General features: G+C 49.9%; 1 protein-coding gene across 1 annotated transcript in view; it reads left to right on the forward strand.

Annotated features, from left to right (window-relative positions):
- Positions 1-4142: 4142 nt before the first annotated feature.
- The window catches only part of PODXL2 (podocalyxin like 2), a 32534-nt gene continuing 13409 nt past the window's right edge, over positions 4143-23267 (forward strand). The window contains exons 1-2 of the mRNA XM_085072593.1: positions 4143-4319; positions 14590-14883. Coding sequence (XP_084928719.1) covers positions 4271-4319; positions 14590-14883 — 343 coding nt within the window. The 5' untranslated portion in view covers positions 4143-4270. The remainder of the gene's footprint in view (positions 4320-14589; positions 14884-23267) is intronic.

Raw genomic sequence — 23267 nt, forward strand, 5'->3', positions numbered from 1 at the left:
CTCTGTTCCAAAGAGCCAGCAATCAGCGTAATGGGAACAGCCCATGAATAGGTTTGTTTCCTTCTGATCTAAGGTTGGGCACAGATTACCTTCTGCTGCCCTGACAAGTAAGTGTCAGTGGGCAGGTTAAACCCTTTTCCTGGTAGTGGTGACGTCTTGCATTTTCTAACACTGCCAGAAAAGCAAGAGACATCTGACTGTTTATTTGTTTTGCTTATTATTTACTTTCTTGCTCTGCTGAGCACAGGCAATATATCACTTTCACCTTTGTAGGTGAACTCAGTTTTGCTGTATTTAGGAGAATAAAACATCTCACCAGCATATTTCAAGTTAATGAGTTGCTGCTTTTTTTTTGAAGTGGAGTATCAAAATAAGTTAAATTTCTCTTGAGATTAGACTTTGTGGCTAGTTTCTTTTTAAGTGACAAGTCTTAGGCACCAAATTCTTTCCCTTAGCTATCACCTCATTCCTCTACCTCAGTAATATTTGTTTGCAGGCATCTTGGAACAAAATGTGACCCTTACACTGAAATGGGAAAGCTGGCTGAATTTCCTGAAGGCAAAAGCTCTTACAGTAACTTACAGGGGGAGACAGCAGAAGGATTTTCAGTTTTGCCAGCCTAAAATACACGCTTGCTTTCTGATTCTGCCTAACAGACGTAACTGTGAAATTGAACAATTTTGGGGAAGAACAGAAAAGCACAGATAATGGTAATACCAAGAAAAATTTCTGAACAGCTTTGAAGCAGCTATAAAAAAAGCATTTAGTGCAATTGTAAAGCCTCTTTTACCAGTGCTCTGAACATCATATGAGAATATAGACCAGGTAGGGAGGCTGGAAGAAGATCAAATGAGAAATGACAAGCCTTTGACTATAAAGCTGTCAATGCCTCAGAAGAGAGCGTAGCCAGCTGCACCTATTCCAGGGAGTGTGAAATGGAGATGCAGGGGCTGTGCTGGGTTGAAGTTGGTGCTGTTTTTAAAAGAGAACTGGTGTTGCCCATCTCTGCTGGCTGTTTTCTGCTCTGCTGGCAGCGCTGACCTGGCTGATCGATGTTGCCACTAATTTTATTTAATTTTCTTGCCTAAGATGTATCTTCTCCTTTCATACTCCCCTTTTGTTGCTCAGTCTGAGATTGATGTATAACGTCAAAATAAATCCAGGGAGCACCATGAGCTTCTGAGATTTGGGAGCTGGATATGGCAGGGTCAGGAGATCTGAAAGGCTTTTAGTTACCCACTTGTAGTAAGCCACCTGCATGTGAAGACAGCCAAATTACCAGCAACAAAGTGAAAAATGACAAGAGCATTCATTAAATGCCATGCCTGGGCTAGAATCTGAGTGCACTAAAGTGTTTTTATCGCATCTAATGGGTAAGCGACAGCTCTGTAGTTCCTGCTGCATTTCCTGCTCGGTGGGGGCTGGGGGCTGCATTGATTCTGGGATAAAAAGGACTTTCAGAGCACTGGATGGATGTGGTCTAAAAGAAGCCAAAAGTAAGTACTTTGGTCCAAGCCTGTCAGCTTTGCCTTGCCATGCTGAGGAAGGGGTGCAGCCAGTCTGTTACCTGCTCTGGTCATGCTGGGGGAAGCTGCAGCATTGGAGCAGAGGACAGGAGAGAGCTGGCAAAAAGAGGCCAGCAATTGCACAAAGGGGTGACATGTGCCAGTGCCAGTCTGGTAGGAACTGTAAAGGTCTCTGTGGATAATACTGAGTACTCTCAGGTGGCTGTTTGATTCATTACAGAGTTCAGCAGCCTTTGGCACGTTGACACCTTTCTCTAGTTGTTGAAAAACAGCAAGTTCATGCCAGAAAAAAAATACCATTAATTTTTCCTTCAGGAGATTCATTCTTCAAACAACAACAACAACAACAAATCAATTTATTACAGGGAAATAAAGGCTCTGGAGAGTTTTTAATGAACACTTATCTGTGGAATAAGAATGCTTGAATTAAAAATCCTGATCACCTTCAGACCTATGTCCTTCTGTCTCAGTGACATGCTGTGTGGGAGAGGCAGAGCAACAGACACACAAGCACAAGCACTGCAAGAATGAAGGCATTTGCTGAGGCTGTGACAGAACAGTGGTTTCCTCACTCAGAACTTGCAATGTTGGATTTTATCATCTCCTGCCCTCCTAGAGCCTGTGATGAGAAAATTGTTTTGAAACAAAAAAAAAAGATTCCTAGCCACTGCTGAGGAAAACTTGCAAACATGAGCTGAGTGCCTAGTGAGAAGGGACCAATAGGCTTTCAGGTCCTTTGGTTTGGAGTCATATCATGTTTGCAGTCTTGTGATGCTTGACCAGGTCTCTCAAACATTTGTCTGGGGATGGACCAAGAGTTCCACAGCTCTTCTGCAGGGCCAAGCATTGTAGGCCTGCAGGAGGGGAGTGGGATGGCTGCAGCCCATCCAACTGGCAAGACGGATTGAAGTGCAAAGAGCTGGCATGTGTTCCCTCTCAACTGCTGCAGTATTACAGGACCTGTTGAGCCTTATTTCTTGGACACCTGTCTGACAAAGCCCTTGCTTGAGTCATTTACTGTAATGTTGTGCCCTGAGGCCACTAAAGATGTGTTTAATTTGAAATTTAGTGTAATTGGAGCAGTTGGCCCTGTCACTGTAATAATGATTTTCAGCAGGATATTCAGCATGTTCCTTTGCTGTGCTATCCACCAGAACTGCTCCAAGAGCTATAAACCCAAGAATGGCTGCAATATAGGTTGGTTTTTTTTTTTTTAATAACCACAGCAGTTTGCACAGAAGGGCATGAGGGAAGGGACATCAGCTGAATCAGGATCAGTGTGACAGTCCTGGATATGGTGGTGTCATACAACAGAATAGTTTTCCCAGCAGGTGTGGAAGCAGCTGTCCCTGCTAGGGCAGAGGCTCCAACATGGACACAGCTTCAGATAACAGAAGCAACACTCCAAGCCTCAGGATGCAGCGAATGATAAAGGAGGCAACAAGAAGAGATGTTCTGCTGGACCTCACATTAAGCAGCAATGAGAGGCTGGCTGGGGCTGTGAAGGTCAAAGGCAGACTTGGCTGCAGTGACCATGAGATGGTGGAGTTCAGGATCCCAACACAAAACTGGGAAGAGCGGCATATATTCATCTGGCTGACAAACCAGAGAGTCAAGCAGCCATCCAGAGGGACCTCAACAGGCTGGAGAAATGGGCTGACAGGAACCTCCTGTAGTTCAGCAAGGCTTTCAAAGGGCTGTATCTGGGCATGAACAATCTCATGCACCAGTATATGCTGGGGGCACCCAGCTGGGGACCTGTTTGGCAGGAAAGGACCTGGAGGTTGTGGCAACACCAAATAAAATGTGAGCCAGCAATGTGCCTTTGCCACAGAGATACTAATGGTATCCAGGGCCACATTTCCTTCCAGTGGTGCCCAGTGACAGGGCAAGAGGAAATGGGCACAAACTGAAACATTGGAGGTTCCTTCTGAACATCATGAAGCACATTTTTACTATGAGGGTGACTGAGCAGTGGCACAGGTTGCCCAGAAAAGGTGTGGGGTTTCCAGCTTCGGGGATCCTCCAAAGCCATCCAGTCGTGGTCCTAGAAAGCTGGCTGTAGGTGTCCCACCTGAGTAGGGGCTTGGACCAGATGGACTCCAGAGGTGGGGAAATGAATTTGCCCAGTGGGAGAAATTGTTCCAGGTGATGAAGTGAGGTGTGAGCAGAGGGGTGAGGGAGAAGCGGTGGCTCCGTGAGCCGAGGGCAGCTAAAGAGATGTCAGCAGGAGGATGCAAAGGGTGTCTGGCCTGGGGGCCGTCGCTGCCGGCCCCGGTGTTGCGGCTGACAGTGAGCTGTCCTCCCGGGGGCTGTGCCCCTGTCGCCCGCGGGGCTCGGCGCATCCCCGCTGCCCGGGGCTGATCACCCGCGCCCGGCGCAAGCAGCCGCGCCGCCGGCACTCGTTGTGGGCACCGGGGGCGGCGTGCGGGGCCATGCGGCTGGGGGGCTCCGGCCCGGGGGGCGGTGGCTCCGCGGCCAGAAATTAGGAGCAAGCCGAGGGCTACGCTCCGCCCCCGCCCCGCCGCTCGGTCCGCGCAGCCGGCGGGCAGTGCGGACCCCCCCGCGGGCTCCCCGCCCCCGGAGCGGCGGCAGCGGCGGCGGGAGGAGGCGGCGCCGGGCGGCGGGATGCGGTGCGGGGCCGGGCGGCGGGCGGGCGCAGCGGCGAGGGGCAGAGCCCGGCGGGCGGCGGGGCGGCCCCGCTCCCCGTGAAGAGGCGGCGCGGCAGGGCAGCGGCCGCCGCCATGCAGCCCTTGCACCGGGCCCCGGCGTTGCTGCTGCTTCTGGGCGCCGGTGAGTGAGGTTGGCGGGGCGGGGGTCGCCGCCATCCCCACGGGCTGGGGCGGGACGCCCCGCGGCGGGCCGGGCGGCGGGTGGGTGTCCATCCCCTCCGCGGCCACCGGGACCCCCGGCGGGAGGCGGGTCCGCTCACCCCCCCGCTCCGGAGAACAGCGGTCCACCACGGGTCCAGCGCCCCGGGGCACCGGGACCTCTGCAGCACGCAGGTCTCCATCACCCCACTGTTCTCCGCCGGCACCATTGACCCGGGTACCGGGACTTGCGCCGCCTCCCAGTCTCCCACCCCGGAGCTCTCCCTGGGTACCGGGCACTGCCACTCACCCGGGCATCAGAGCCCTCTGGGGCAGGTGGGCTCTGCCCCGGGACCCCGGGGGTTGACAGGGCCCCCCGCGTTGCCGGCATGGCGGGCTGGATGCACGTGGGTTGCACCCCGCGGGGACAGGAGCTCTCCCGGCTCTCCTGTCCCGGAGATGGGACGCGCGGCGCGGGACCCGCGGGGACCCCGCACGCCGTAGGGCACCGACCCCGGGAGGAGGGTGGTCACGACTCGGCCCGGCCGGGCAGCCTCGGCTGCGGCAGCGCTGCCCCAGACTGCCCGCCCGGGTATCGATGGCTTGGTCTGGCGTCGCGGTGATTTTGCGAACTACCGCGAAACTGGTACAAAGAACGGGCAGCCGCAAATTGCTCCGCGTTTCCCCAAGAGCCTCCTCTTCAAATTTGGAGGAGAGGTGGGGTGCCAGGGAAAGACAATTAAGAGCAGGAATAATTATACTCGGAATAGTTATGAAGGCTCTGCTTCTATTTTTAAATAGTCTGGGGAAATTTCCCAACAAAGGCATCCCCCAAAGACTCGTGAGGCTGAGATTGTCCTCTTCCTCCCTAATCCATCCCTTTGTACAGAAATCTGGTTAGTGTGGAACAGGAGTTCTGAACGGGGACATTTGAAGTGTGGGGGAGTCTTTGTCTTGAGTCATTCTGGCAGGGAGGGAAGGGCTGACTTACCAACCAGTCACTGTTTTCCAGCACGACCGAGCTGTGATACAGTGACATCCAGTCCCCTGGCACATCTCTCTTATTACCCCAATCTCCTGAAAATGTTCTTGGGGGAATGTGTCATCTGTGGAGCCGCTCTGTCCGTGAGCTGGGAGTCTGTGTCGTCTGGGGCTCCCTAAAGAGAAGAGATAAAGCGTTTTAGGTTTGCAAACAATAGTGAGCTTAAAGAGCAAAATGGATCTGAAAACCTGTTGGGGTTTTGTGCCAATACTCTGTGGCACAGAAGCAATAAGTCTTTCCAGAGCTGAGCAGGGAGCCAATTCTGTGGCTTCCTTCAGGCAGGTTGTCCACATTAAGGCAAAACCACAGGCACAGCTGGCAAAGGTTCTTCAGTTGCATCTCAGCAGGAAGCCCCTGTCCCCAAATTCAGCCCAACCTCTGTCTCCTCCAGAGAAGGGTGTAAGATGTGAGGGGGGGAGCTGTCATATTCCCACCCTGCCAATCTGCCAACAAGGGTTGGCCTCATCCCCATAGCTTGAAAGCTACATTTACTCTGCAGAGGAAGAAAATGGACCTCATGGTGGTTTTAAAATGTGGCAGCCAAAAAGACCACCACTAGTACTGCTGTGTTGAGGGGAGAATATGCTTCCTATTCTGCTGGGGCTGCTGGAAACTTGCTAGTATTGTTGTCCAGCTGGTGGTGATATGGAGGATTTGGGTCTTTTGCTTTCCCTGTGATCTTCTGTGCTGTCCTAGCAGGGAGAGGCATAGGGCTGGGAGGTGAGGAGCTCCGAGGGACAGCTCATTTCCTAATCTAGTGAAATTTGTAATCCTGGTGGGCTGTGGCAGCACTGTGGCTGGACTCAGTTGGCCAGGCGTCCCTAGAAAACTGTGCCCCTACCTAGATGGGAGGTCAGAAGTGGAGATGCAGACTGCTGGGTATTTGTACATCAAGCTCTGTTCTGGTTAGTAGCTTTGCTCAGTGGTTCAGGATCAGTTCCAGTCTGAAATAATTCAGTGCACTCTGGTCTCACTTCTCCAGTCCAACAGGACAGGAATAGTTAATACCTGAGAGAGGGATGGATTGACTGTGCACGGTTCCCCACATGGAGGTTTGTGGAGGCTTCCCTGGACTGGGAGCCTCCACAAACCTGCAGGATGTGCTGAAATGGGGCATGTGCCTCATCAGGGTCCCATCAGACTGGTGGGTAGCACAAGTCTGTTGGCAGAGTGTGGAAACATCTCTCCAGGCTCTAGGGTATCTGAGCCCCTTTGGTTTTGCAAGTAGGAAAATGATGCAGGGGGAGAAGGAGGGGATTGGTCTCCTTCCTCTTTTTGTCTCCCCAGGTGCTTGTCTGTATGTGGGCTATTTAAGTTCTTTTTTTCTTTCTGCCTGCTTAGAAGATGCCTTATTAGCATTGTGTGAACAAGCCAGAGATGAGGGAGTATAGATCAGGATGAATGAAAATTCCCTGTAGTCAGTTTTTCCTTGGCCGCCTCGCTGCCATAAGGAAATGTTCATTTAATTATAGGCATCAGGGGTAGAAATAACTACATTAAGCCCTCAAGGGGAAGCTGCCGGCGACGAGCTGCAGATCAGAGTGCACAGAAGTTTTTCCACTCACTCTGCATGGGAAGAAGCTCCGGCATTTTGTGGGTACCTGGATGAGCAGCAACAGCAGCGAGAGCCCCACTGCAGGGCCGGGGCAGAGGGGCTGGAGGAAGGTGCATCATGGCTTGTAGCTGGTGCTTGGGTGAACTGGCTCCTCATTCTTGCTGGCTGTTTGTCGAAACCAGGGCACTATTTGAAACACGTAATCCTGAAAGAATGGAGAGAGGCTATTTGTCAGCCACACGAGCGCAGCCTGCACCGAGGCAAAGCAAACACGTGTGTTGGTTTGTTCAGAGGGACAGGGATGCTGGCAAGGAAGATACATCCTGCTGGGGCTCAGATCAGCCCCCCACTGTCCCTGTGCTTGGTGAAGCCCTGTTGTGGCTACCAGGCTTTGGATGTACATTCTTGGTTAGGTTTAATGTGTTAGTGTTGGGAAGCCAGCTTTACAGCCCTCCCTCTATATGCTAGCTGCAACCATGGCTCTTCTTGTCCTGCCTGGTGTTGTGAAGGTAGTCAGTGCCCATATATATGTCCTGGGACTAACAAACCTTTGCATGAGCTATTTTTGCCTAGGATACATGAGGTTATTCAGAGAGTGGAGCATCTTGTGGGTGCAGTGTGTAGCAGGGTAGTTATCACTGCTCTGCTGCAGGGGCTGGAGTGGAGTGCAACCATTTTGTGCTCAGTGTTGTGCTGGGAGTTTTAAAGACCTTTTGGGGTGTAAAAGGCTTCAGTTATATTTTGACAGGCGACTGTGTCTCAAGGGAAGTCCCTCTGGCACCTGAAGTAGGGCTTGCTGTGCCTGGGAAGGGAGGCTTTGCAGATGGAGCAGCCATGAGCCTTTATTTGGTGTACTGGAAATCAGACTGAGCATTGTGGGGTACAGAGTCCAGACTTGGGCAGAGTGAGAAGAGGATGCACAGGCATGGCAAGACAGGTGAAATGCTTTGGGCCTTTGAAAGGGCAAAGAAGTCTGTGGGCTGTGGTTTTTGTGTTAGATCAGTGGCTTTCATCCCGTGGTCTGTTAACCTCTGGGGGCCTGTGGGCTGTTTGAAGAGGCTTATGAAAGGTAACTGAGGAAAGAAAATCCACTTCTGTGTAGAACTGTCTACCCGATGCTGTTTCCCCAGGAGCTGCATCTCCCCCGGCCCTGAGCTGGGAGCTGCCATTGTCAATTGCGAGAATCGAGGAGGAGAGCAGACGTTGCAGCAGCAGAGGAAGGAGGTGTGAAGGCTACGAGACAATCTGGGGAGGGAGTGAAGGCAAACAGTCTGGGAGACTGAAACCAAGTGAGATTGTGACTCCCAGCATGAATGGTTGAGCCAATGGTTTCCCTCCCTCCCTTCCTGAGGGGGAAGGACAGGCAGGCTTGTCGAAGTTGCTGTGACCTGGGTGCATGGAATCTCTTGTGTGCAGATGGGTGGAGGTGTTTAGAGCAGTCCCGATGTTACAGATCCTAAGGACTGACTCATCTTGGCTCTGGGATGAGGATGCCCAGCACCCCGGGACATCAGGCCTCGGTGCTGACAAATGGCACATCTGCAATTATCTGCAAAAGCAGGTGCATCCCCAGGCAGTGCCTTGCTGCTTCCTGTGGATATACCTGAGCCTGTGTGCTGTGGAAGTCCTCTGCTGAAATGCCATGGGAGCAGATGTTGGCAATCCTTTGTGAGGTAGTGCCCACTCAGTACGTGCAGACACACACTCCCTGCATCTGGGTGTTGGAGCTCTCATTATGCTTGCTGTAAAGAGCTGTACAAGCTTCAAGATGCTGGCACAGCATCCCTCTAAAGAGCTGTCCCATTGCAAGGGCTTCTTCCATTGTGCCTTGTCCCTCTTGTTGGTGCAGGTTCGTAAGTATGTGCTCCCCGCAGACCCAAGTGCTTTTCCTATGGCTTTCTAAAATGTACTGGAGCCACAGGAAGGTGGATGGTTTTAGAGGGACACTCAGTAAGGGACCTGGTTGCTGGCAGTAGCAGAGGAGGATGGCAGTCTGATCTCGTTTTCTGAAGCCCTAATTGGAAATGATCTTGGAGATTAGGGCCATGGCTGGATGTGTAGGTAGTCTAGTGCCGTGTGGGAGAGCAGCAGAAAATCTGTGTGGGAACTGGACTAGGAGAGGTCTCTTAGGTGGAGTGTCCCAGAATGGGTATGGTCTGTAAATCTGAATGAACACCAAAAGAACTTGGTTTGATGCACAGTCATCCCATATGCTTCCATGTGCAAGCTGTTGAGGGTTTGGAGTGCAGAGGCTCCAGGTGACTGCGTGGGAATCAGTTTGGATGTCACTCAGTCAAACAACATTTCCTTCTCTTCCTCCACTGGCCAAGGTTGGGATCCTTTTTTTGTTATTTAAATTACCCTGCGTTTTGTTGTGTTCTGGAAGTGGTTTGTGCCGTTGGCTGCTCTGCCCTGGGGCCTCTCTCCTCTCTGCCCTTGGGCCTTGCTCCCCGGCCTTTCCAGGCGCGGTGGTCTGGGGGAGGGAATATCCCTGGCAGATGCTTCCCTCATCTGGTCATTGTGTTTCTGTCCTAACCGATTATCAGTAAATGACCCATTCCTGACCCAGCTCTCCTAGGAAATAACATTGTTGGGTAGCTCCTGGCTGTGGGGTGGGCTTGAAAGGAAGGTCAACGGTAGCAGGGCCAGATGGACATTGTTGCGGCTGCTGCATTGGCAATACCAGGATGCTGTGACCTCCCTGCCTGGTACCCATTGTGCAAGTGTGCCTGGGTGGGGTTTGCAGGCTCTGCTAGTTGGTGGGGACAGGCAGGTAAGTCAGAGTGTGCCCCAGGCAAATGTTTGTCCCTTCAGCAGGCTGATCCTGCCTCCGTGGCACTGTGGTGTAGCCACAACCTCAGGAAGAAGAGGTAAACCCAACCTTCTGTTGGCTAAACTGAAGAGCACTCCAGCCCCTCTATAGATCAAGCCGATGTGATGACATCTTAAGGGATGATTGTGTGTTTCCTTGGAGAGAAATTGAGGTTTGCTTGTTATTAATTAAAAAGAAAAAAAATTTTAAAGGTTGTTTGACACAGTCACAGCCAGATTCCATTTCATCTCCCCAAATCCCTCTTCTCATTTCAGCTGGACACAGAAATGACTTATTTCCTCTTTCACTTCTAGTCCTGTTCAATAGGCCAGTTGGGAGCTTTTAAATAGCTGCCCTGTCCCATGGAGAGGTGATTTGCTTTGTGGCAAAGGGATGAAGTGATTCTCGGTCAGCTAATGTAAAAAACACTTTGGGGTTCTTTTAGAATTATTTAGAATTGTGAAACTGCTGTTATTCACAGCACTTTGTGAGAAAGATGGCAGATATTCTTTCTTCAGATATTTTTTTTCTGCTGTTAAGCAAAACTCCCCCATCTCCTTGTCTGGTGCTGTTGTGTTGAATCCTCTGCTGAACTGAACAGAACAAGCTTCTCCACTTTGACTTAGAACTGTTTTCTGAGGGGTCGGTGAGGTCAGCACTAGCAAACTCATTTCAGCTGTATCTTCCTGGCTGGCTTTTTTTCAGCGGCCTCAGAAAGGTAACACTGCAGCATTATTCCCTGCTGCTGGAATCGCCCCATTCTGCTTCTTACGGAGGTGAAACATCTTTTGCATCGCCTCCTCGTGTCACCTCTGTGGGTGCTGGCAGCAGGACAGCACGCAGCCAGCGCGGGAGCTCCCATCCTGGCTTTGGTGCTCTCCGCCTTTGTTCCCTCTCCCCCCTCCACCTACCTCTCCCACTTTCTCTCCTTTCCCGCCCCTCCTCTGTCTGTTCTGGGAGGGTTTTTCCTCCCGTGCTCGCAGCCCTGCTGTTTCCCCGAAGGCTGGCTGCCCTCTTTAGCATGCAGAGCCTCATCTCCTCCAGGTTACGCAGAGGTGCCGCAAAAATAGAAATGAGAGACAAACGCCCCATTGAAGCAGCTGGCGAGCCCTGGCTCCGTTCCCTACTCCCTCCCATCTACAGTTGCGGGGCTTTATTCATTTGTTTCTTTATTCCTATCACTTGATTTGCCTTTTAGAATACAAAATCAGGAGACTGATGGCTGATAGAAGTTGTCTAATCCCTGTTCCCCATCCTAGGAGGAAAATGGCCTGCAACTGAGGTCTTGGGCATTAGATTTCCTCTCTCAGCTGTGCTCCCTTGCCTCCCAGCTCAGCTCGGGCTTTGATTCTTTCTTTGCCTCGGAGTTGACAGCTGCGTGGAGCTTCTTTATGAAAGAGGCTTGAAAGAGAGGGAGAAGATGGCAAATCTTGGGGCTGCTTTTTGGCACCCCCAAGCCTTTGAGTTTTTGCTGCTGGTGCAGAAGATGTGAATGAAGTGATGTCAGGATGGTGTCTGGAGAGGTACAGATTTGTACCCTGCTGTGGTGGTGCTGTTAGCCCTGGGGCATTTGTGCTGGTGCTGGCACAGAGGGCTCCCCCAGACCAGTCTCTGAATCCTGTGTCTGTGGATCAGGCTCCAAGGTGTTACTCACATCCAGCCCAGGAGAAACCTGGCTTGCTCAGGCTGTGCATGACTCATTCTTAGGGATGAGGTGGTGTAGTTTTATCTTGGGCTGAGGAAAGCGCAGCATCCCAGTAAACCAGATAATGCAGCTTAGGGGGTTTTAACTGGGTAAACACTCGAGAGTTAAAGGAGGGTAAACAAACTCCCAGCATCCAAGCTTCCTGAATAGATGGAAATAGCTCTCTGGATTACCAGGTTCACCTGCCCTGAGATGTCTGTTGTAGAAGTGGTGGGATGGGCTGTGGCTGAGCTCTGGAGGCAGCCAAAACAGGGTGTAGCTGACGGAAACAGAGGTTTGAGGCAGTGTAGATGCTGGCACAGAGGTACATTTTGAGGCTTTGTCTTGCTGTTGGAGAGACCCAGGATGTGTTTTGTAGTGTGGTTAGTTGATTAGTGTCTCTAGAACTGCAAATGGAAGTCAAGGGAAACTGAGGCATTGGGGTGGATAAAGAGCTTGCTAAGGATCCAGGCAGTCAGTTGTAGTCACATATAAACCAAATATTCCATGTGGCCTTGGACCCGCCATGGTCTCTTGTTATCCTTCTGCTCTCCTTTGCTGAATAACTTTGAGAATAATGTTTCTTTTCTCCTCCTTGCTGCTCTCTGTCATGTTTGCTTAAGCTGTAAGCTCCTCAAGATGAGTGCTCTCTCTGGTGGGCTGCTCTGTCAGTGATGCAGGTGTTGTCTGTCAGCTGGGGAAGCTCATGTTGGAGCCTGCTGAGCACCCCTCAGTCAGCACAGGGCTGGCCTGGCCAGGTTTTCCCAGGTCCATGCTCATACACAAAAGATGTATGAGCTCTCGATTCCAGCTGTGGAGTTCACTGTTCGTGCACAGCTCGGGAGCCAGCGCATCCCCAGGGGCAGCCTGAGGGTTTTGGTTAGCTTTCTGATGCTGCAGTAGATCTCTTCCCCTTTGATACTCTTGCCTCTGTTGCCATTCCCTTTTTGTTACTGCACAGGCCTCAGCTGATCTTGCCTTGGATCAATAGAGCAAAATAAATGAGATTGAGAAGTGCTGAAGCCTGGCCCAAGCATCTCTGGGAAAGGGTAACCAATACTGAATTTTGCTGAGTTCAGAGAATAGTAGAGGAAGGTGGAGAGGGTCAGAGCAGGCAGAAGACTTAAGAAATGCATTTCTGGCTTCTAGCATTCCCAGGGCAGGTTTGGTAATCAGTCTGGCAGGTGAGCAGCGACTCCCAAACTTTCTGTGCCAACAAGTCAATGTTTTCAAGGAAAGCACCAGGGCCAACCCATCTGCCATTGCCTCATAGCTCATTTTAGCACTTGCCCTGATTTGGATTTGTGCTTCTGGGATGTGGAGTTGTAGGGCACAGTGGTGGGAAGCAACATCAGGAGGTTGCCTCATCTGTGCCCTTGCCTGCAGGCAGTTCAGCTCTGCTTAAATCATTTCAGGCCATGTGTATCCAGATCTGTGTGCAGCATCCAGGTGATGTCTCAGCAGTGCTTTGAAAAATTTGTTTCTAATACTTCACGACTCTGTGAGGATTTTCACATCTGCATTCCAGTGGTATCTCAGAGCTGTTTCTAATACAAGAGTTTCTCCTCTTAAGACTTTCCTAATGGATGTTTTCCTATCTTGTATCAGAAATGTTTTGTGCTAGTTCCCAAGGGGGTGACTTGCCACTTTATTCTACTTCTTTTCATAGTATTTCTGTTATTCCCATTCTCACAATCACGTAACTGTACCTACAGTCTTTCTGTGCAGTGAGGATGTCTCCTTGCTTTGTGTCCTTGGCTAATTTCATTATCATGTTCCTACTTTTTGTTCCAGGGTCACTTAGGAAAATGTGACAGAACAGCAGATCCAAGGACAAACCTTGAGGAATTCCACTAGTAGCCTCCTTCGAGCACAATCCTCTGTCATTTTTGTATAGCCAATGCCTTACGGTTTTCCATCTAATACGTTTCTTTTCTTGTGTCTCTTGTAATTCTGCATGAGGCACTGTATCAGATATTTAACTGAAGTCCAGATGGATTAGAGCTGCTGCATTTCTGTTGTCTAGAAAATAAGTTATCAAAGAAAAATACCAAATTAGTCTTCATTTCAGCTTATTCAATTAGTTCAGTTCAGTGACTAGTTCATTAACAATTGAGAAACTGAGTCTGAGCTGAGAAAGCAAGAAAACTTGTCCTTTTTTTCTTCTAATCTATGAATAAAAATCAGCTGTGAGAGGATGAGATCTTCTAGTTTTGATGTGCTGAATAATAGAGGGCTGCAAAGTAAATGGTTCAGTTCACCCAAATTAGTTACTTCGCTTGCTTAACAAAACTGTTTTAAATGTAAAACAGCTTTTGGTAATTTTATTTTTTCCTTATGCCTCCATATTTATCAGGGTATTTATCGGCTGAATAAAGCCAAGTTCCAGGTGCTGTTTTCTTGCATTTTGATTGAAGTTCAATATGCATGTGAATGTACCTTGACACAAATCACAATTAAAGTCTCATCTAGGAATCAAGAAGTGTCAGTCAATCCTTCTAATGGTTAAAATGGAAATAATAAGAGTATAATGTTGAAAGAAAAGTGCAAAATGCAGCTTGCTTCCCTGCTTAGTGTTAAGTGGATGTTTGTTGTTGACACAATATAATTCTTGCCTGTAACGGTCAGCCCTTCCTCATGAATACCAGCAACATGAGTGCAATGAAGTTCAAACAAAAAAATTTTCACCCTACAGATTTAAAACATTGTTAATACTGGTTGCAAATAATATTGGTTTGAATCTGTCCCCCTGCATGTAATATAGCTGTAGATCAGAACAGTCTGATAGAAACTGTCATTGTCTTCACTAGGCCAGAGTTTCATGGCTGAAATACAAGGCATTCCACCTCCTCTCCAGATGGGTGATTAACAGGGCACCCCATCCTTTAACAGAGGCAAAAACACCTCAGAGAGGGTGAATCATCACCCCAGAAAGAGAGATGCCCCCGGCTGGATGATTGCTTGGCACTGACTCCTCCTGGATGTGAATGTTCATCTGCATGCTTGTGGATGTTTCCCAAAATAGCCTAATTTTCCTCATCAGCTGAGAGCACAGCCCATCTTCGGGGCAGGTTGGTTTGGCAGGAGCAGGCTGCAAGGGGAAGGCAAGCCCGTTGGGTGTCAGTCCTCTCTCTGATGTGTGTTTATTGTCATTATACAGGGACCTTGTGCCTCTGCCTTGCCTCCTCGGAGGACCCAACTGCCGATGGCCTCACATCAACTTCCCTGCTGGAATTTGCTGTGATGTCCCACCTGGAGGCCATGAATTCCCATGAGCAAACCAGCCCAGAGGCTGCAGAGCCGGACCTTGCCCCTGGCTCTCTGCATGCTGCTCCAGGGTCAGGCTTTGCCAGCGAGGAGAATGAAGAGTCCAAGATCCTGCAGCCCCCACAGTACTTCTGGGAAGATGGGGGAGAGCTCAATGACTCCAACCTGGACTTGGGACCAGCAACAGGTAGGTTATTTTGACCCCATTCTTCCTCCCCATCCTCCCCACTCTGCAGGGGCTCTGGGGAAGTGGGAGGATGCAGGAATCTATCTTCCTGCTTTGACACAACTCTCGCTAAGAGGGCCTGAGATTAAACGTCAGCTCTATTTTCTCACCTCAGTGCCTGATGTGTCCCCAGTGAACCCTGAGCAAGCACAGGCTTTAGAAACCAAGTTACAGCTGAGCCTTTATTCCTGAGCTGCTATGAGCTGGGAAAAGTATTGCCTCCATTTAGTTTCCCACTGTCTCACGGCCTCTGTTCTCTTTCCCCCTTTTATGCTCTCTTCTCTCTCACTTTCTTCTGTTGCTGTCTATTAAGCACATCTTTCAGGTCTCAAGAGCCCGACTCTGAGATCAAGGCCATCTTAGGTTTTGAGTCAGAGCTGTGTTCTGTGGGTCAAATTCTGGATTCCTCACTCTATGACTTCAGTGTAGATTTGGCCCAAGAGAAGAGAAGACAGCAGGTTTTGTCCCTTGGGCAGCTGTCCTGTTGCCTACCCTGTCCTGCTGCTTCCTGAGAAGTCATGGCCAAAATGGGTTTCATTGGCATTGGAGCTTGCTTTCCTCTGTGGAGTGCTTTTTCTGAGACAACTGAGTACCCTCAGTAGTCTCTCCCCAAGCCCCTCATGAGCTTTGAGATGCTCTCAGAGAGAAGGTTGGGAGGAAGGAGGAGGAGCATTGCAGGGTTTCCAGTAGCTTAGGAGATTATTTCACAGGCTCCTGCTCTTAAATGTCATGTGGGACATGTATTAAGTGTTACCCAAGGGCCAGGCTTCAGCCCTTATCCCTCCTCCTTATCCAGTATCGCTCTCAGCAGGTCTCACTGAGGTCTGCAATTAGAAAGCACAAGTCTGGTTTTATCTCCACTCCTATTTCTGTGACCTTAAAAAGCACCTGTGCTCCCACAGGGCTGAGAGCTGCGGCAGAGCTGCGGCCCGGGCTGCCTGCTGGGGCACAGTGCATGCTGTGTGGGGTGAGGGCCATCCCAGCTTAGGTCTCCAAAGCCCTTTGCTCACTGGCAGTGCTGCTAAACTCGTGTGGCCGTGCTCTGGCTGCCCTGGGGCAGGCCTGGCCGCGGGCAGCTGTGCCGGTGCGGCGATGCTGGGGGCAGATGGTGCCGTTGCTGCCGGAGCATCCCCGGGATGTGCTCTGGCTCAGCTGCTCTCACGCGCTGGCAGCGCTCAGCGGCGCTTTTCTTGGTGTGCCAGCAGGCACCTGCATGTCCTCAGAGATCTGGACGTGACTTGGAGAACAGCATGTGCTTGTGCATTGAGAGGGAGATGACTGGGTACCGAACCCAGCCCTGCCTCTTGCACGTGCCTCGCCCCATTTGCATGCAGAACACGCTGCTCTCTCCTTCCGTTCTCGCCTGCAGTACTTTCCTCCAGGAACAGATGTGCTCTTTCAGCTGTCCTTTATGCATACCCTGCCCTATCCGCTGCCCAGCTAACCACTGCTCTGCTTCCAAGTGCTGTTTCTTCCTCTGACCGTTGCTGTGTCCAGAGCTCATGTCTCAATGGCATTTCAGAACCTTGGTTAATAGAACAGTTTGAATTATTCAAGAGCTGGGAGCACATTTCTACTTAAAATTTAATTAGAAACCTGCCGTGTGTCATTTTACAATAAAGGATATTGTAATAGCATCCCTAAATTGGGCAGTCTTCTCCTGTCATGCAGAGCCTCTGTATGAGAGACAACCAGTGGAACTTATATGCTGCATGTGTGACAGATGCCATGTGATACGTTGTGGAACTGTGTGATGACATCTGTTAGGTTATTTTCAATGTATAAACCCATTAAACAGTTTTAAACAGCTGCTGTTTAAGGAAAAAGTTTATGGTGTAAGTTTTCCTTATGTGAGAATTCTTTCAGTGAAGCATAGCCCAGCATAGTTGGTAGCTCTGTCCCAGGCATACACTGGAGACACTGCATCAATCAAGGCACAGGGCAGGATTGTTGTACTCCTAGAGAGAGAAAATTACTTGTTATGAGAGGAGACCTGTGCTGGCTTCTTTCTGTGTTTGTATAAAGATTTTGGGCCTCAACTGGTGGTGGTCTTGCAGATAGGCCAGATCTGCAATTTGAAAGCTGTTTTAGTCATCACCATCGCTCCTTTTCTATGTCACTCTGAAGTCTGTGTGGGGACACTCCCCTTTGTGTGACTTTGAGGCTGCAAGAGCTAAAAAGCAATAACAATCTGCAGCTGCTGCCTTTTTTTTTTTTTTGTTAAGTGCACAAAAAACAGCCTTTAAAAATATTTCTAGAAAACATGTGGCATCTAGGGCCACCTGTTAGTCCATTAGAAAGTGAGAACAAACTCCCAGTGGCAGAGCACAGCTCAGCCTGGGGCTCTGGTTCTCCTGAATAATATGCTTTTGCTGATTTATGCTGTGGAACAGTGAATCTATATTGACATCAGTGAGCACCAGCCTGTGGAAGGGCCCTGACATTTGTCTCATTCTGTCTGAGGGTGCACAGAAGTGTGCTCTTGCATGTGTGTCACCCCATGCACAGCTGCTACCCAGTGGAGCCACATGTGGGAGAGATGGATTAGGTCTGGTGGGAATTTGGATGCCTTATCCTTATGGAAAGAAGCAGTGTGTGATTTGTACTTCAGCCAAAAGGCAAGTCCGTGGAGCTGTGAACCTGTCACTTCTGCATCCCTTCAGGCATCCAGGGAACCCGGAAGCTTCTCAGGTTGTAGTCTGGGTTTGGCTGCTTTGCTTCACCTTTGGTAGCAAATTGGTCTGAGCCACAGATAAGTCTGAAGAGAGAATGAACCTGCAGGGTCTTGCATCTGGTTCTTCCTGTCCTCCTTTCCTTTCTTCCCATTTCTTCATCTTGTTTTACCTGGAGGCTTCCAGTCCCCTGTGTTTCCTACTGTTACGTGGACATCCTGGGCAACAGATAAAATATCTCATCCAGCTCTAGGGTTAGAAGATAGGAGTCAATAGGATTGCATGTCTCTTTGAGTCCCTTGTTTTTGGTGAAAGAATTACATGGTGGTGTATCCACCCTGGAGTGCTCCCTGTTTGCACCTCTCGGTGTTCTCCTTTGGCTTAGTCAGGACTTGTTGCCCCACATGTTCCTTTCTTCCAGTGAAGGCTTGAGGCTGAGGCAGCCTAATGATTAATTTCTGGGAGGTGTGGGCTCCTGCAAATGGACACAAGACTTGTGAATGTCTAGTGAATGAGGGCACTTAGTCCCTCTCCTCTCCTCCCCTCCCCTCCCCAACAGCTGAGTACTCAATGATTGAAGTCCATCATCCCATTTTCCAGTGTTACAGTGGGTTAGCATGAAGCTCTTTTTGTTGCAGCCAGGGACTGCTCTTTTAGCTCCAAGGGGTTTGAAAACCAAGGCATGACTGTACTGGGAGCTATCAAATCTAGTCTTATAGATTGGTGATTTCCTAGGACAGCATGTGGTGCTTTGTGGGATGGGGGAGGAAATTGTAATCTTTTAATTATTCATAGTAATTAGCAGAAGGGATTCCCAGGAGAGTTAGGATGAGGGGTAGCAGGACAGACAAATTAGAAAGACTATATTCAAGGAAAAGTTAGTTTTCTGACCAGTTAATGAAATGAAATACCTTCCATCTTTTCTGAGAGTGAGATTCACTTCCTTCTGTGATGAATTACTTGCCTCTGGCCAGAGAGATCCCGGTATCTCTCAGCCTTGCTGAAATCTACTGCCTCTTCATCCAGACTGACAGCAGATCTTCAGTTCTTAATACCATCTTCAAGCCAAGCATTAATGAAATGAAGCACCTGGTAAAGACTGTCTCTGTAAGCAGCTTAGTGCTGAGCAGCCGACTGCCCGAGCTCAGCTCCTGGGATGCCTCTTGTTTATGCCCTGGTTTAGTGTACAGAGACACCTTGGGTGATCTGTCTTGGGACAAGCCAGCTCGGTCAAGACATTAGTGCCAAAGGCTGACCCGTGACAGAGGGTTTCTCTGGTAATTCTGGTGCAGCTATCCCTGACTGACTGTGTTTGGGTGAGGATGGCTTATTCTGGCTTTATTGCAGTCCGTGCACTGAACTGGAATAAGGTATGAGGCTATTTGGGAACAGCTGTAGTCCTTGGTGCCTGGTCTGTGCCTCAAGCAAATTCAACCATAATGAAGCCTAACCACTTTTCTACTTTGGGTCTCTCTTTTGACTGTGATCTCTTTTGTGTGTGTGGACTTGTCCCGGAGTTGCGGATAATAACCTCTCCTAGCTCTTCTGGAAGATTAGTATATTAGCCCCAACTGGCTCAATTCCAGCACCAGTAATTGTATTTTGCCTCTTTGAAATCCCCCTGCAGTTTCAATCAGCCGGAGTATGACTTTTTTTGCAGTAAGCCTTACTGTTCTATACTGCAAAAAGGAGAGCAGATACAGTTTCAGACCTGGCTGCATTTTTAGCAGAGTGCACCTTGTGATTCCCAAGGTTGGCAGATATTCTAGAGTGGTGCTATGTGTTGTGATTGGAGCCCAGGAGTGGTCTTGTCTTTATTACAGTACCTTCTAGTTATCACTAATTCAATCACTGGTTAACATGATCTTCCAGTTTAATCCAATAAACACCTTATGGTCAGGTTATGTGTACTAAAAACAATGAGGATCACCCTCTTCCTGAGCTGTCACAGTTGCTTTAAACAGTTAATAGCAAATACAGGGTAGGGAACCTTGTAGGGCAGTAACTGAAACCATCTCTTCTGAATGACAGAGAAACAGGAATGTAATGAATTAAATGTCTGGCTGGGGAATCGTGCTTTGGCACAGCGCCACATCTTGGCCCATCTGGTGTCAGGGAAGTTTTGGTATTGATTTCAGAGGAAGCAGGACATTGCCTGAATGGTGGCTTTTGCAGAGGTTTGAATGTTCATCTCTCTCAGAGAAAATCATCTCCCCAGGTGAAGGAAATGCATCTGTGCGACCCAGACCCAGGTCTGCTGGGAGGTGCAAAGGGCAGGACTTGAAAAAGCTGTGAAGGATGGTTTCTCTAAAAAATACTGCCTGAGAGTTTTTGTAAGAGAGCTTGGAAGGGAAAAGCTGGGGGATTGTGGGAGGCAGCTGGATGCTGCAATATGAGTAATACCACCACTGATGGAAAGCATTAAGGGGTGAAGCTAAGGATGTGGTGGCAAAGAGGTGAGATAGAGGTGTGGAATTTCATATCGGTGAACCAGACTCCCTAGGGGATGGTGTGGCTGAGAAGCTCTGGGAGGGTACATGATGTGTCTGCGTGCTACACTCCTCTGTCCATCCCTGCTAGACTGTTTGGCCAGAGGTGCTGGGACAGTTTCATGGTTCCACTGGTTGGTTCCCCTGAGCTGTCCCCCTCTGTGATCAGGCCAGCTCCATCATGGCTTGGCTGCTCTTGTTTATGGCTGGAGAGGAGCACATGGCATGTCTGTGTGTGGCCACAAGCTCCTCTTGTGCTCCAGCCTACTGCTGATCTTGGTGGGAGATGGCAGACCCTGGCAGGGAAGGAGCTGATGGTGTGTGCAGTTCCAACCTTCTCCCTCCTCAGGCACCCTTCAGTTTGGCAGAGCTCTGCTTCCTCCCTGACATTAGATGAGCTGATAAACGAGCCAGGCAAATCTGGCATTGCAGCCACCTCCATAATACCTGTCTCCTGTAGCAGAAGGCTGTCCCATTTCTGCAGCAGGAGCACAGGCTGCCTGCATCTCTCTGCCTCTGTTCCATGGTTGCTGCTTCTCCCCACAAAGGCTGGTGGGAACAGGAGTGGATGGCACTGGCATTGGAAGGTGCAAAGGTCTGTGGGTGCACTGCCATGTGCCCGGAGCATGGGAGCCAGGTGTAGAGGATCTGCTGAAGCCAGAGGACAATGAGGTGGGCCAAGGGGGTTGTAGGAGACCATTTGCTGAAGGGGAGCTGCTACCTGAGTGCTGGAAGAGATGCTAAAAATGGGAGATGCCCTTTGAGCTCCCTGAGGGTTGGAGGGAAGGGGAATCGAGGGAAATGCTGAGAAGACTCTCCAAATGGGCATGCTCTTAGCTCTGCATTGCACAGATGAGTGACAGACCAGCTTGTCTGGATGGAGGCTTGGGAAGAAGATGCTGGGACCAGCTTAGGGGCTGAGATCATACCAGGGAGATGGACAGGGTGCAAAAATTCCTTCAAACTGTAGAAGAGGGGTGTAAACTAAAAGAAAATATGAGTGCCTTAAAGACACCTGATCTTGAGAAGTTGGCAGATGTCCTTGTTAGTGAGACAGCAGGAGCTGATTCCAGACAGGAACTGTCTAGCTGAAGAGTCTGGAAGGAAAGATTGAATCATCATCATTGGCATCTGGATGTGGCACTTGGGGATATGGTTTAGGGATGATTACAGTGCTGCTGGGTTGATGGTGGGACTAGATCTTGAAGGTCTCTTCCAACCTTGATGATTCTGTGGTCCTTCCTGAACCTGGGAAAGGATTGAACCCCTTTGGTAATAGGGTTATATGGAGAGCTCCTTGTTTTAAGGGGCACAGTCCAGCACACTCTGACCAAAATGCCCCAAGTTTCACCATTCTCTACATGAATCTGTGTAACAGCCCTCTCAAGATTTGAGAGGAGCTGAGTTCCTAATCAGTGAGATCTTATGACCCAGAGAGAAGGATGTTCCCAGCTTAACGTGCAGGGTAGTGGGGAAGCTGATGACAAGTGGGAATGTTAACTCGGTTAGTAGCAAGTGTGAGGATTCCTGTGTCTGCTTCTACCCTGTTGATTTGTTGGCCCAGAGAAGCAGCTCAGGTTTCAATCTTTGGCTGCCTTGTAAGATAGAAGTCTGCTGGGAGAGAGTGGGATGGGTTCTCCCTAAACTTTCTTTGCCCGGGAGAGATGGCAGAGGCAGCAGTTCCTCTGAGATCTTTAGATCTTGTTGGTGGAAAGGCAGTACGGCTGCACCATGCGGGGCTTTCCCCCACGGGAGCCAACTAATCTGTGACAGAGCACTTTAAGGAAAGGTTGAGTGTGTGACTTCAAAGGAGAGCTGGCAGGCTGGGAGCATTTCTCGCTCCCCTGGGACAAACCTCATGCTGCTTGTTCGTGGTTTGTTTTTTTTGCTGTGCCCATCTGCCTGCCAGTTCGTGCTCTGCTCCAGGTGGGAAGAAGAGCACGGAGGAGAGGAGGTGCAGAGGAGTTTAGAATAGCTTAGAATGTCTTTAGGCAAAAGAGATGGCAGATTGGATCACTGATCCTTGAAAATAACATCTCATCTGACAAGGCCTTGTTTAAAGGGGCGAAACCCTCACTTTTCACCCAGAGCATGTCAGAGCAGAGGGGGTTCTTGGTGCAAACCCTGAGTTATGCCTGCAGCAGAAGGAGTAGCAGAGCCCTGGGTGATGCACTAAACTTCACTGTCTGTCTGAAGACGGTCCCATCCAAACCTCCTCAATCTCTTGCTGTTACCCACCCTCCATGCAGCAAGGCAGTGGCTGTGTCTGCAGACACTGGGACCTTACCTGTTGGTATGGGCCTTTGGGAAAACCAGTGCCAGGCAGTGGGGGAGAGATGGGCTTTTTTTGGTCTGTGCTGCTGCTGATTACACTTACCATCCTCCTTGGCCTTTGAGGAAGCATCACCAGCTGGCTGTTGGGAAGCAAAAATCTTCTAAGCCTCAGGGTCTTTGGGTGGGGTGTCACTCAGGAGGTGCTCTCTAGTGAGACACAGCAGCAAAGCAACATGACTTCTGCCTGCCCTGGGCAGTGAATCCCAGTGGCCTCTTTGCAGACAGAGCTGGGAGCCAATCCCCACACCATGATTCTGAAGGTCAGCAGCAGGGTCATGCTTATCTTTTGGCAACATCTGGAAGGAGCTGCTGACACCATAAAGGGAATGAGCTGCGGGTTAGGAAAGCCACTCACCAGCTGAACAGGAGCATCTTTACACCTGCTGCTTGCGGTCGATGGAACAGTGTGTTTTCTGCTCCTGAGGGGTGGGCAGGAGTAGTATGGGCAGTCCTGATTGCCAGGGAATAACCAGGGCAATGGATGTGTTTGCTGACATGTCCCTCTCTGCCTGGGAGCTCACACCCACTCTGGCAGCAGCGAGCAATGGATTGGAGTCAGGGATGCATGGAGTTTTTTGTGCAGATCTCTGTAAGGCATCCAGACAGCTGCTGCCCACTGTGCTCAGTAGAGCATCTGCTTTGGCAGGCAGGAGAGGAGACGGGAGCCTTGGGAATTTCAGACAGTCATTTACTTAATAACCATAGACAGGGCAGGGGGCTGATTTCTGGCTGTGAAAGGATCGTCTTCCTTCTCTTCTCAGTGAGAATGTGCTGTGCTTGTCTTGGGGAGAAGGGAAGTTAATTGGGATGCAGACTCCTGAAACAGAGCTCCGTGGGTATGGGCATTTTC

The sequence above is a fragment of the Lichenostomus cassidix genome, chromosome 12 (genome assembly GCF_008360975.1).
Source record: "Lichenostomus cassidix isolate B80296 chromosome 12, HeHo_3.0, whole genome shotgun sequence".
NCBI classification, from domain to species: domain Eukaryota; kingdom Metazoa; phylum Chordata; class Aves; order Passeriformes; family Meliphagidae; genus Lichenostomus; species Lichenostomus cassidix.